Source organism: Salarias fasciatus, chromosome 9, assembly GCF_902148845.1.
Source record: "Salarias fasciatus chromosome 9, fSalaFa1.1, whole genome shotgun sequence".
Taxonomy (NCBI): Eukaryota; Metazoa; Chordata; class Actinopteri; order Blenniiformes; family Blenniidae; genus Salarias; species Salarias fasciatus.
In genome coordinates this window covers 22,037,478-22,052,357 of record NC_043753.1, presented here as the reverse complement: position 1 = coordinate 22,052,357, position 14,880 = coordinate 22,037,478, and the positions used below count along the sequence as shown (strand labels likewise).

General features: G+C 46.5%; 2 protein-coding genes across 10 annotated transcripts in view; both read right to left on the bottom strand.

Moving 5' to 3' along the window:
* The window catches only part of LOC115394103 (zinc finger protein 45-like), a 1,173,573-nt gene that overhangs the window by 876,791 nt on the left and 281,902 nt on the right, over nt 1–14,880 (bottom strand). The window lies entirely within an intron of this gene.
* The window catches only part of ntng1a (netrin g1a), a 78,256-nt gene that overhangs the window by 23,026 nt on the left and 40,350 nt on the right, over nt 1–14,880 (bottom strand). For all 9 annotated transcript variants that reach the window (XM_030099344.1, XM_030099336.1, XM_030099341.1 and 6 more), the window contains exon 3: nt 3,201–3,373. In XM_030099344.1, the coding sequence (XP_029955204.1) occupies nt 3,201–3,373 (173 nt within the window). The remainder of the gene's footprint in view (nt 1–3,200; nt 3,374–14,880) is intronic.

Below are 14,880 nucleotides of genomic sequence, written 5' to 3'. Positions count from 1 at the left end.
AGTTAGCCCTGACAGAGAGTGATGCCCACTTCCACTCCTTCCGTCTCCGCCATCCTTTTCTTTCTTCATCACTTTTTAAACCCCGTTCTTCTGCCGCGCCATTGTTCGACGACGTGTCACCACACACACACACACACGCCACACACACACACACACACACACACACACACACGGATGATGATTCATCCACCTCCTTATCGCATCAGACGACTTGATGGGCATAGTAAAAAGAAATTAAATCTTAATTAAATTTTCATCTTTGACAAATTTGTCTCTGCAGAGCTGCCATATGCTCACTGTTTTCTTTTTTTTTTTTTTTTTTTTGGGGGGGGGTGGTGCTTTTGCAATCGGTGTTGAATGGGCCTGAAAATTGCAAAGCAACACAAGGTGCATTTTTCCGTCAGCGCTGTGCATTTTCTTTTCTATTCAGGAGGGATAACCTTGCATTCCTATAGATTTTTCACAGCGTTATTACATTATGGATTTTTCCTCCTCCAAGACAAAGTATAATAATGCACTTTATACTCCGACTGTTTTTCATCACTTGCAGGGCAAAGGAAGAACGGCGTGTGTGTGTGTGTGTGTGTTAAAGTTTGTGCATGCAGGTATGGGTGAGCCCCGTGTGTGTGTGTGTGTGTGTGTGTGTGTGTGTGTGTGCGCCACCTTTTTTTAATAATGTGCTGTCAATCTGAGCGCGGGGATCGGCCATTTCACTAACCCTCCCTAAGTCTCATAAGGCGGATCCTCCGGGACGGGGAATAAGTCACCGCCGGCCGACAGCCGAGCGTCCCGGAGCTCCGGCGGGAAGCGCTCAGCGGATGCAATAAGGAGACGGGGCAGGATAAAAGTTGGGCGTTTAAATTAATGGCCTCACACTTGAACTTGTAGCCGCGGCCGCTCATCACTCTGTTTCAGTCGATGCAGCGGCTGCAGCATCACACTCCTCCCTGAGGCTTCAGCTGCAGCCAGCCACAGATCCATCGCTCAGCCTTCCACTCATTTGTGGGCTATCAGTGATTAATTGTTTAAAATACCTCAAACTTAGCTCAGGTATTCCTGTGCAAGAGTCATAAAGCGTCGCTGCATCGGATGTGTGAACCTTGAGATTCTCCTAAAACAGTTTCTGCAAATGAGCAGACCTGAGGAATGAGTACGGATCCGGAAGCAGTCGAGTCTCGTCTTCATCCAGAAGTCAAGGAACTGAAGTCGTTCTGCAGAGCGGTCGAACATCCAGACAGCTCATCTTGATCGTGACGTGAGCTCCAGATGAAATCTGACCCAGAAACTTTGCTCAACATTTTTGCGACATTGGTGCAACGAACCCAAAGAACCAATCCAACTGAGGATGACTGTTTTCTGTTGCAGTCTGGCGTCTTGATCAGGGCTTCAGCCTGCAGAGGCTGAGCTGGACCCGGATTTTACACTGAAACTCTTACTGAGGTGAATTATTGTGAATATTGAGCGATGATGTGTCTTTGGTTGGTTTTACTTTGGAAAACAACCCAGAAGTTTTCCAATTTCCATTTTATTATCTCTTCAAGTATCAAGTTCTCCTCAATTTCCAACTCTGGAACTTGATGGACAGATCATTTTCAAGGCTAAATGATTGAATTATCTCCTGTCGAAACAGTGAACGACTGATTCTGAGCTGATATGTTGTGGGTTTAGGTGAATATTTCTGTTCCTTGATCCTTTTTCATGGGAAGGATTTCCTAATTTTCCATTTAATTGAAAAAAAACCTTTTCTGCTGCACAATAATAATAATAATAACAGGAAAAAAGAGAGCAAAAAGCTTTCTGTTCTTTCTGCTGGGCCTCGTTGGAGGAGGGTTTCCAGTGGAGTAACGCTGCTCTGCAGGCTTCAAAGATGTTTTGCACTTTACCAGATCATCAACAAGCTCTTCAGCAGCCGATGCATTTTAATAGAGGGTGTTGGAGCAGGCAGTGTTCTCACAACTAATAGTTTGTCTTTTTAGGAATTTGAATAAATTGTGCATGAATGGTCCATGGGGCCAAATATCAGCTTTAGGTCTGAGAAAACAAACCTGGGAATATGATAAACTCCCATTAAACACATTTTCCTGTAAATGTTTTAGAAGAAATCAGGATGAATACAGAAAGCGAAGAGTAAAACCAATCTTCATTTGATTAAAAGACATTTAGTAGATATATAATGAAGGAATGAAAAAGACAAGTTCATCATTGGCATTTCCAAACAATGTCTTCTCTTCACGGCATTATGTAAGCCTCGATGTTTATATTTCACCGAATCATCTGAGAAGTGAGTGTGTGCTGAATATGTGGGCAGTCTCTCACCGTCTCAGAAGTATGAAAGCAAAGGAAAACATGGCTCACAGTCCGGGGTGAGATCACGGGGATTCAGCGTCAGACAGCGAGATGAAATCATTTAAGACGTGTTGTTTGTCATTACCGTCCTTGTTTCTCCAACTGAAGACCAATAATAGAAGCTCTGATTAGAGATTAAATCCTAACCCATCCAGAGGGATCATTTCAATTTCCAGTTCCACTAATTGCAGTTAAACCACACTGGGGTCTGCTTTTTGGATCAATAAGTTTACTAAAAGTAGCTGTCTTTCCGAAAGTAACTATCACCAAATAGCCAATTTAGAGTCGGCCTGAGACGAGACTGAGGGAGGAAACCGCAGCCCAAGAAAAATACAAAAAAAAAAAAAAAAAAAATGCATGTAAAGGAAGAAGGAAAAATGTCAGCCGTCATTTTTACTGCGAATCATGGAGGGTTTAAGGCCTCATTTACATTTAATACACTTAAATAAACAGTGAAACCTTGACACCCAGGAACAGATAGCAGATCGTTTCCAGTGCTTTTCCTCTTCGCCCTCTTGTCTGTTTGAAACTCTCTTAATTGCTTCACTTTGCTTTGAAACGCCACAACTCAATACCTCACAGTTAATGTGCGGGCTGTCAGAACTCTCCGACATGACACGCGGGACGCTGCTAATTGGGATTCGGCTTTTATCACTTGTCTCCGCGGGTGTCACTTTTATTTTTGATTTAATTAATTCAACATTTCCCGCATTATTTTGTCCAGTGTTTATATTTTACCCTGCAGGATGTTGTAGCGATTCCCGCTTTGCCGTGTCAGCCATGTTTCTAATTAGCCGCCATGTCAGCGGTGTGTGTGTCTGTGTGTGTGTGTGTGTGTGTGTGTGTGTACTCACAGATATTAGCCGTGCCCTTGGGGATGGGCAGGTAGGACCCGGCGCTCCACGCCCGGCCCTGGTAGTTCCTCTTGCAGCGGCCGCAGTCGGGCCCGGTGGTGTTGTGCTCGCACTCGCAGCTCAGCTTCTCCTTGTCGTACACGCAGCTGTTGGCGTGAAGATTGCACTTGCACCTGTCGGGGACGAGAGAGAGCGGCGTTCAGGACGAGGAGAGGGGAGGGCGAAGCGCTGAATTTCCCCGGCGATGAATAGGGGAAAACAGACAGCTTTTGTTTTTTTTTTCGCCGGCGACTGAAGGGCGGCGCGTCCTTGACAGGAAGTGGCACCGGAACGCAGTCGGAGCGGCGAGAACGGGAGCTTCTTCAACTTCAAGAGACGCCGGTTCAAAAAGGAGGCAGGCGGCCGCACGAACAAATCTGGCATCATTATTCCCTCCCTTCTTTTTATTTTTTTTTTATTTCCCCCTTCTCCACTTGAGAAGGTAGCTGGTTTTAATTGTCCCACTGGAGGATGCATAATTGCGGTAAGGTCACAGTCGATGGGCGAGGGAGAGAGAGAGAGAGAGAGGGACGGAGCGGGGCGAGAGAGGAGCGGCTCTGCAAAACAAGCCAAGTTTAAATAGTGGAACAAGCACTCGGAGACCGGAGGCTCGGGAAGGCTCGTAGCTCCGCACGACGATGAATAGCTCGGCGTTAGCCAGAGGGCGGCGTGGAGCGCCGGCGCCGACACCTTCGCTATGACAAATTAATACGGGATGAGATTTCAGGAGCATATTTTTCAGATGGGGAAGAGGCGCTCCCTTAAGGTGCACTAAATTCTCGCTCACATTCTGCTCGCCGCAGCCTCCATTCCACAATAAATTCATTTTCTGCCGCGGCTTGACGTTATTAAGGGGATATCTTTCTGTTAAATGAATTTATGAGCCTCACGCATGAAAAACTCGGGAACTTTGAATATCGAAAGCTGCGACTCAGCATGGCGCCGTTTTCCACACAAACATCGGGAATACTTAGTATTGGGGCATTTTAAGATTGTCCCGTGGGTTATTGAGTGGTTTATTCAGCTCTGAAAGAAGAAGAAGCACACAGGACATGTTTTACAGCACAAACAACACAGTAGGTCGACTTCTCAGGTTCCTGAACCAGCATGAGGGATTAAAGCGCCTTTTATCGGATCAACACGTTCTGACATAAACTCAGAAACCTGAAGTACAGACTGTACAAAGCATAACATAATCTAATCAGTCATGACGGAGGTGGAAAGGTTTCCATGTGGATCGGCTTCATGCCCTGAACTCCGCAATAAGAAATCTGTACAAGAACATCATCTGTCCACCGAGGATCGTCCCGACGAAGGAGGTGAGGAAGGGCGCTCAAGTAGAACAGGCAGAAAATGTAAAGCAGAGGGTGAACAATCTATTTCAGATTCTCACAGGTAAAACTTACAATAGCTTTGAAGTATCGCTAAACACCGTTATTGCTTCTAGAATCACTGCCTGGCAGGAGGCGGTGAGTTTAGAGTCAATCTCTCCAGTTCCTCTCTGAGTGAACGAGAGCCGACAGCTCTGCTCTGCTGGCATCTGTTGTCCAAATTCAGTAAATGTAAATGACCAAACGAACATCCACTGAAACCTGACCCACAGGAGGAGGGTTTGGTCCCATCAAGACATCTGCTTCCGAAAAGGTTGAGTCAAATCTCTGCTCTCTCTTTGCTTCTTTGCTGAGAATCTCTGGCTGTGATGCAACACGCCTCCAAAGCCAACACTAGATGAATTATTATCAAAGAGAAAAGCCACATTTTCAAGGTATTTCAGGTCAGGATTCTCCACCAACGCCTGCGACTGACTTCAAATAGATGTGACTGGTTGTAAACAAGGAGTCTCCGGCTCTGCTTATTTGTTCTTGGGAACAAACAACAATCAAGGTAGAGAAACGTGTTCTCATTTTTCCACTTCTTTAACCACCTCACAGAAGGCTCTCTGGTGGTTTCTGACCCTGGCTTGGCAACCATCAGTATTATTTCTGAAGAAAGAGCAGAAAGTGTTTTATTCCACTCCCAGTCTCTCTCGGAGAAGCCGGACTGTGACATCCTTCAGTTCCACCAGATAAAATCTTCCGCGACTCTGGTATCAATATCCAGCCGACACCGAGCCGGAGCAGGGTTGTTTGAGAAAAAGTGGCTCCGGCTGAGTCGACGGCCGTGTGCGACTGAAATCAGGACAAGATGGGGATCGGTTTGGACACGGCCGGGCTCGGCGTGTGCGAACGCGGCGGGTCGGCCATGCTGACTGCACACCGAGCCCTCTGCGGTTTTAACCTTCAGCTTCTTTCAACATCGGCAACATTTTAATCAGCGTCCAGAAGCGACAGCGCCTTGGGCGTCCGGAGGCCCGCGGGGTCTGGGACCCAGCGTCAGTCCCACGGAGAGCTCCCTCACTGCTGCAACAGCAACATCTTCACAAGCAAATCTACCTGCATCCCAGCAGCAGACCTCCTCCAGGTTTCCCCTCCCCGCGTTGCTGTGCCTTCTTCTCTCTGCAGGTTGTCCTCTGTTGATTTCCCATCAGCCTTTGCATCACTCCATTCAAGGCTCCTCTTAGTTTGTCATTTTAACGCCGCTCCGGTGATAAATATTCATGGGGCTGAGGCGTCTTTGTTTTTGTGTGGCGCTTTCAAAGTGATATTGCTCAAGGCATTATTGACTGTGCCAGCCAACGCCTGTGAGCTAAAGGTCCTGATATGTATTCATAAAATTACCCATGAGGCTGCTGTAGCTCAAATTGCTAGACTGACAAAAAAAAAAAAAAAAGATGAGCCAGAGGAGGAAAGAAAAGTTCACTGAAGTTTTGATTTCATTTCGTGTGAGAGAAAGCGCCAAACATATATCTGACAAGGGTGGAAAGTTCTCCTTGAAATGTGGGAGTCAGAAGATATTGTTGGCTGCAAATTTATTAGTTTTCTTTGTTCTGGTGGAGCCGGGCGCACCGGAGAGACTCGGCTTACCTGCAGCAGTTTGCCTGCGACCTCTGTAGTAATGGGATTCTGATTGACACCGTGGGTGCCGACGACATATTGCACTTTCCACTGATGATACCGGCCGGCCGCAAACACAGCCGAGGCGCCGGAACAGGCGCGATTCTCAGGAAAACACCGCTTTAGCTTATGTACTGTATCTTCATTCGGCGCCTGCATGGCTGCGTTCAGCCAAGTTCACTCCCAGCCTTCCCCCCCGTCTCTGCATCAAAGCCAAAAGTATCAGCCTCTAATTAATAGTAATTATCCACAATCCGAGCCTACAACATCCCCGATGCACAAAGCTGCTGATCCCAACAAATTGAGCAGACTAAACTCAACATGGTCCTTAAGTGGGTTAACTAAGTGAAGCAATTAAATTTCAATCTAGCGCCCAGGTGTTTCCATACGCAAGCCAATTGGGTCAAACGCTCGGTTAATAACGGTGCTTTTTATTTTTTAGCGTGTGTCTGCATTTGGTGTGTGCTGGAAATGAGCGACAACACGCCGGGGGGGGGGGTGGGGGGGTCGCGAGGGGGCAGGCGGCCGGGCGAGGGAAGGGCCAGCTGGTTCGGAGAAGACTCACGGCTTAATTATGAGGGATGAAAATGAAATAGAATCGCTGGAGTGGCTGGGAGAAAAGGTCCTGAGGTGTGTGTGTGTGTGTGTGTGTGTGTGTGTGTGTGTGTGTGTGTGTGTGTGTGTGTGTGTGTGTGTGTGTGTGTGTGTGTGTGTGCGCGGGTGATGTGTTGTTGGTACAGTGGTTAATTACACACACAGAGAAACATTTACTGTACAATATTTTCCTCCCACCTGATCTTCGCGTAACTCCATCGTAACATAAAGCGCTGCCCCCCCCCCCCCAGTGACGTGCAGCTCGCGCACGCCATCTGTATTGGCTTAAAACGGATCAGGCCGCCTGCTAACGCGCTACCTGCTAATTGCCTCCTCTGCTCCTCTTCCCCCGGACAGCAGTGCATTGTGGAAAGTGGAAGGAGTGAGTTCTCAGCACTGGCTCTCCTGGGATGGACCACAGGCCCCAACCTCCCCCTAATTATATTCATCTGCCCCCCATCCCTCCATCCCTCCCTCCCTCCCTCCCTCCCTCCCTCCCTCGCCTCTCACAAGACCGTCAGCAGTTACAGTAAAGTGGAGGCGAAGAGGAGGAACATCGCTGCGGCCGCTTGGCATCTCTGTGCCGCCAAGCGTCCATTTTTGGTTTGATTTGTCGACTTGAGGCACCAAAACTAAGAGGACGGGTTCAGGAAACACTCAAAGTCCTCCCACCTTCAGCCTGGTTTTAGTTACCGGTGCAGTTTTGGTGCGTGGAGGAGTCACGTCATGCTAGCAGTGTTTACATCGCACCGCGTGGAGACACACTTTATTCAGTGCAATGGAGCAGAACGGTTCTACTGTCAGACTGTTCATAACAGGAAACATCGGTAAAGTTCCACAATATAATGATTAATCAGGCTTTAAACCAGCTCTTATTGAATACCCTGCGTCTTAGCAGCTAGCTAGAATGTTGAATTACAAAGATATTTTGAAATGTATGTGAACACAAAAAGGAAGGAAGTGCATGAATACAGTGGATCAAAACAATGAAAAAAAGAGAGAAACTTATTCAGGAACTGAGGAGAGAAGCAGTTCTAGCAGCTATAAAAGAGAAGAAATAGAAAGCAAGCACATTTTTTTTTTCCATTTTTACATGATTTGGACTTTAACCATTTAGCTGTTGTGTGTCTATTTTCCGAACGGTGTTCAGATGGTGACAGGTCAGGAGTTCAAGCTTTCCAATTTACACTTTACAGGTCAAGGGAGCGTCTCACTCCTCCTTCACCCTCTGGATATTCTGAAGTCCCATCAAACACTGAGAAACATCTGCATCTTTTTGTCTATGATTCATTTTTTCGCTTGGTTTAAAGTTGTATTTTTTTATGTTTTGTATTTTGAAAGAATTGAATAGTCCACCAATGATGTAAAACTTTACAGTATCTCAAAAAAATCAAGACTGAGATCCATTTTTCTCCTGAAGCATTGTGTCAATATACATTTAAAATGGACTAAATGAAATCAGGGTTACATTTGAGGTTGTCTCATATTAATAATTGCATATATGAATAGCGACCAGATCTTTGAAAGTGACCATACCTTCCCATCCATATTTATTCATGTGTCTCAAACCCACAATGCCAGGAGAGCTTGGAGGAGTCACGGAGTGCAAGAGTCACCCTGTCATCCAGTCCTAAATGCACTGGGGCGAACGCTGCCTGCCTGTATCAATCGCTCAGAGCCGTCCATCTATCGAACCCTCAGCATTACTAATGTATGGAGGTGGACATGCTATCCAAGCAGGAGTCAATCAAGAGGTCTTTACCGCCCGTGACATGCCAGGCCGGCTCAATACAATCGACGTGCCGGGCCGCAGTGATACTGCTCTCAGCTCGGCTGCTGGCTGCGGCCCCGGTGGCAGAGAAAACGCCGTACTGACTCATCCTGTCATTTCATAAGCAACATCACTGCTCAGGGTCTGTAATGGGAGAAAATCTCCACAGAAGCTGCAGCATTGATCCGTTTGGGTCGTTAACTAGTCTGCGCACCGGGAGAGGTCAGGCTGCATTTCAACTGCGTCTGTATTTTGTGCGTCTGATCCTGTTTCTTGCTTCGTGGGACACAAAACCTGCGAGAATGCAACTCTCGTAGGATCCATCGAACCTTATGAGGCCCAAAATTCAAAATGCATGTAATCCACATGTCTTTGGAGGTTGGGATTTGGTTTTACTTACAAAAACAGGACATATTTTTATATTTTTTTGGTAAAGAAGGCGGTTGATCTGCAGGAAATGAGTGAAAGTCAATGTAAAGCCGACCGGTGTGACCAATCAGCTTCAAGCCCAAAACCAGTTCATAGTTTAAGTGGACCCTACAAGTGATGCTACGAAAATATGAGTGTCTGTGTGGAAAAGAGTCTATTTGAACATTTGTCTGATCCACGCTTTCCTGACGCTTCGTACTAACAGACATCTATTTTTCTGCCGTCACCGGTTTGATCACCTCAAGCGCGGGGAATGTCTGTGGGATGAAGCACAAGGAAAACAAAGAGGATTCAGCACCGGTGTAACTATTTCATTGACAAGCAATCTCACGGATGAGCAGCCAAAACAATTTTTACAAAGACAGAAAAACAGAAAAACAAGCAAAAATCCCCCCCCCCCTGCTTTTTAATTGACGTCCTTTATCTTGCCGCTTCCTGCTAATGTCACCATTAAGCCCTGGCAGCCGCGCTCTCTGTTACCTAATCCCAGCGTCTGCGGCAGACATCTCCCACGGCTGCACCACAACCCGAGCCGGGGCAGGACCCTCAGCACAGGTGGAATTTCAGTGCAGGCTGGCAGCCTCCCAGACGGCGGCGGGGTCAACTCCTAGCAAGTCTTCTCTGACTGGAACCCCGGGCCAGGGTCGGACGCTGACCGTGGTCACGGGCTGAAAACAAGACGCCAAACGTCTCCATGGGATGAAATGAGAGGCGGCCAACTCTCCCGGTGATTAATGAACAGCAGGACATGTGAAGAAGTGCTCCAAGGCGGCCGTGCAGGTGCGAGAGTGCACGAGCAGGAGGTTTAGAGCGTCTTAAATCAGAAAGAAAGCAGTGATCTCCGACGTATACTTCAGATTTCACGTACAGATTCGTAAAAGACTATAGGTGTGAAGAAAAAGACTCTTTTTTAGCGTAGAGCTGCTTGATGGTGGCAGATCGGCTGCTGCAGCTGGCGGTTCAGCCGGTGATGTAATTGTGATTTAACATCTTCAGAAACTAGGTGTGAAAATGTAGGTTACTGGTATTTATTTTAGGGCAAATATATAACGAGGGAAGAGAGAGAACAAGGGAGCGTGAAGGTGCAGGCACATCTTAAACAACTGGAATATCACTGAGTAACGGTAATTGTTATTTCTGCATTTTTATTGATAATTATGACTTTTGGTAATACATTTTGAGAAACTGTTTTTAGGATTCTCATGACTTATGCTCTGAAATGATGAAGTAATGAAGTTATGATGAGATTTATCTTGTTTTCTACTTTTATACAATAATATGTATGAAGAGCCTTCCTGCTGATATATCACACAGATCCAAACACTCCCAGCAACTTACACAACTGGACACCTGCTAGCAGCACTTACACACATAAAGCAACCAAGACGGGTAATAAATGTGGCATTTCTGAGGCACAGTGACCGAGAACAAACATGAACAACACACTTTGTCCCATTCAGTGGTCATTCAGGTCACCTACTGCCCTCAACTTGAGCGGTCTGAGAAGATCCGCACATTGGAAGAACATGCAAACTCCACACAAAGGGGGCATATATGAACCCAGGACCCTCTCGCTGTGAGGCCGGACTGCGAGCCGCTACGACACCGTCATCTCTCTGCATAACTTTATAATAACTTAATTTTCCTCCATCCCTCCACTAAGCTGCATTACTTTGCTAAGCGAGCAGAGGTCTGGGAAACCGCGTCCCGCACCTTCTCTTTGTTTGATTGCATTCTTCTCTGCTTTTGTCGGCTGCAGCTCCATTGTGCGCCGCTGTTCTGCTTGAAGGCGAGCGCGCCGTCGGACGGCCATACATAATGAGCTCCGGCTTTCACTGCATTCTGCGCGAGAGATACCGCGCTCAAACCCGCTTTTCATGACTCAATGATCCCATTATCAGGCGGTTTTTCCTTATTCATCGCTCCCCCGTCGTCCTCTGATCAGAATCAGATATCTCGCTCGGGGAGGTTTCGGGGCCTCGTCACTGTGTGTGTATGTGTGTGCGAGCGGCGGCGTGCACGCAAGGCAAGTTGGACAAACAGAAACAGCGCGGTGACGCCGTCAACACCTCGCCCTCTGTTGGAAGCTCTGCATCTGCGAGCGGGAAGCGCCGCCATATGGCGCTCCCTCCGGTGACGAGGCGCTCTTCTCATGTCGCCCGTGCCGATATGGCCGGCGCCGCGGGGGGCCTCGCCGGCGAGGAGCCGGCCAGACCGTTTCGGCGCTTCAGATCTGGAGCGGCAGGTCATCAGATGCTACGCTCGCATCGACGAGGCTTTAAGTTGCAGATGTAAGCATCGTTATAAGATCACAGCTTTTGTTGGCTGCAACACAGAGCTTTAATACTGTATTGATTTATGGCACAAAAAGGGCAATTCTGGAGCCAGACAAGAAAGCAGATAATGGCCGACAGAAAGAAACGCTCAGACTCCCTTATATTCTATTTAATGCTCGCTGCCAACAGATTGAAGTTTCCAACTATCTGCTGAGATAAAGTGTGAAGTCAGGATCCGGGACTCAGGGACGATGGATGTAATTGGATGTGACGTAAATTTGCATGATTTATTTTTAGGGCATGTTGAGGAGCACTGACATGTTGGAGTATGACTGTGTTTCCTGTCATCCAGCTCCATGCTAAACGGAGCAATTTATCAACAAAGGGTAAATTTAGAGTAGGTCAGAAATAAAACTGAGCAGAGTTGCCAACAGAGAAAAGAGAGGACAATGGGAAAAAAAAAAATAAAAAATGAATTCAAACACATTCATGTAAGACAATGACTATAATTCATCATGAAGCTAAAAGGGTCAAAGATGTGGTTCAAACTTTGGAAACAATACTGCTGGAGGCTCAGAATAAACTCTGTATTTATAACACTTTAAATCACATCCAATTAAATCCGAATTACGATTAAAGATCTGCTGATGCAGAGTCTTATTTCATGCTTACAATGCGTAACATTTCACAATATGATTTAGAACTGGAGGAGCAGTTCATGTTGTTTTTTTTTTTTCCTGGATGCTCTTCACCATGTGAGCACTGCCAAAAGCCCCCCTCCTGCTTCGCCGTTACCCAATCATCAATCAGCTGGTGGGGGCTGCGAGTGAAGGAGAGGTCAGCGGGGGGATTAGTCATGAAACCCTGACAGGAAGGCCCATTATGAGGGCGGCCGCGGCGGACGAAGACGGCGAGGAGACGCGGCGAAGACGCCCCCCTCCATTAATGAAATGGGTCACCGCATGAATGTTGAATGTGCTCTGCAGACGGCGAGGATCTCAGAAAAGACTCCCATGCACCCGGTTCCTGCACCCCAGACCTCTTTTCCAGCAACAATGGAAGAAATTGGCCGCCGTGGCCCGAGGATAAAGCAGGCTTTGTGAGAAATGAGATCAGAACGTGGCTCGATGCCCCCGAAACGGGAAAGTCCCGATTTTAATGCAGCGTTATCAAACATGCTTTCTGCATTATCTCCATATGTGTGTGTTCAAACGGGGGACTCTGAGATTTTCCTTCACATGATGCACATTTGATTGATAGAACACAACATAGACATTACCTGGAGGACATGAATTCAGGAACACACACACACACACACACACACACACACACACAGACAGGCGACCTGACCCACAACCATGGAAATACAGTATGCGGAGCTGCCACGTCCCATTTGCAGCACGCCACTGAGGCGTGAATCGTCTCGTCACGCAGGTCACATCAGGAGTGCAGCCTTCCACTCCCAGACAGAAATTCAATTTGTTGTTTGTGCCGCCCGCTAATAACGGCAAAGCCATCGAGAGACCAATCGGTACGGGATCTGCATTATCAGCAATGCGGCACTCTGGAAGACAAGAGGTTCAAGAGGAAACTTCCTCGTCCAGAGGGAGAAAAACGAACGTTGCTTCATCTCGGAGAAGCTGCAGAGGAGGATTTGTTGAGGCGAGGCGCCTCCTGTTCTCATCTCCCATGATAAAATCTCTCATGTCACTCGTCACTTCGCTCCCGGTATCTCTGGACTTGCTTGATTCCTCTGGCTGTGATAAACAGGAAGGACCGGCTGGTTCACCTTCTGAGGGCCCAGTGTCACTGATAGAGCCGCTTATCTTTTGATTTACTTGTGCATAAAACTCTCAGTGGACTTTATTTTATCTGTGCTGCTGTGCGGATAAAGCAGCTCTGCTGCTGTCAGGGTTTGTCCTGGCCGGGACGTGAGGAACCGGTTCAGATCGACTTACTGCTCTGAAACATAACAGACTTCAGCAAAACACCACTACAACAGAGGACGGGGTTAAATGAGACAGATTTTGCTCCAGACTACACAACAAAATGTCTCTCAGTTTTAAAATGAGGACAAATTATTTGTGGGAGAAATAAGAATAAATAGTTTAGTGTGTGAAAAAGGTTTGATGAGAAACATTCAGTATGAAGATTACATTTTGTTAATCTCACCAGTGATACAGTGCTGGAGTTATCCATCCATCCATCCATCCATCCATCCATCCATCCATCCATCCATCCATCCATCCATCCATCCATCCATCGCTTCATCAGCCCATCCATCCATCCCTCCATCAATTATCCACCCATCCATCCATCCATCCATCCCTCCATCCATCCATCATCCATTGCTTCATCAGTCATCCATCCATCCCTCCACCAATAATCCATCCATCCATCCATCCCTCCCTCCATCAATTATCCATCCATCCCTCCATCCATCCATCCATCCATCAATCCATCCATCCCTCCCTCCATTCATCATCCATTGCTTCATCAGTCCATCCATCCATTGCACCATCAATCATCCATGCAGCCATCCATCATCCATCCATCATCCCTCCATCCATCCATCCAGCCCTCCCTCCATTCATCATCTATCACTTCATCATCCATCACTTCATCGCCCCTCCCTCCATCTGTCATCCATCCATCCATGATCCATGATCCATCCATATCCATCCATCCATCCATCCATCCATCCATCCATCCATCATTCATTTCTCCATCATCCATCACTACATCACCATTCATTCATCATCCCTCCATCCCTCCCTCTCTCCCTCCATCCATCCAGAAGGAGGAAATAAAAGTTGTGTGTTTAAAGTTGTGGAGCAGGCGTTGTGTATTTCACCAGCTGACCCGAGCTGAACTTTTCACCACAGTAATCTGCCTCAAATATCAGGCTGTAATTTTGAAGCATTATCTGTCGCTAAAGCGAGAAAAAAAAATTGCCACTTTCACCTGGCTGCTTTTCCTCACACAAACTACGCCTCCGGAGATTTCTATAAGCGGCCTTCTTTATAAACACGGCTCCGGCTGCAGTTTCTTCATTCAGACAGGGAGCAGCAGGAAGCAAACGCTGTTATTTGTGTTATGAATATATTCTTTAAAAAAGTGGAATAGCAGGGGCCTTATGAAAGTACAGCACAATGGGTTTAAGCTGGATTGTCTTTGGAAAGGGGCAATTCAGCAAACAGAGACTAAGCAGTCAAAATCCATCCGTCTCTCAGCCGCTCATTTGTATGAGAGAGTGGAAGGCAGCGCAGGGAAGGGAGGGACAAGATCTGATCTTTTATAAACACAATGAAACTTAAATAGAAAAAAAAAAATCATCTTACTCACAGACTGTAGACATTCTTAAAGTGACAAAGTGTCTTTGATACAAAATGTGCATATATATATACAGTGTCTATATATATATACAGTATATATATATATATATATATATATATATATATATATATATATATATATATATATACATATATATATATATATATATATATATATATATATATATATGATTAAAATTCATGCTACTAGTAAAAAAACAGTATTGTCCTCTAGGTCAATAT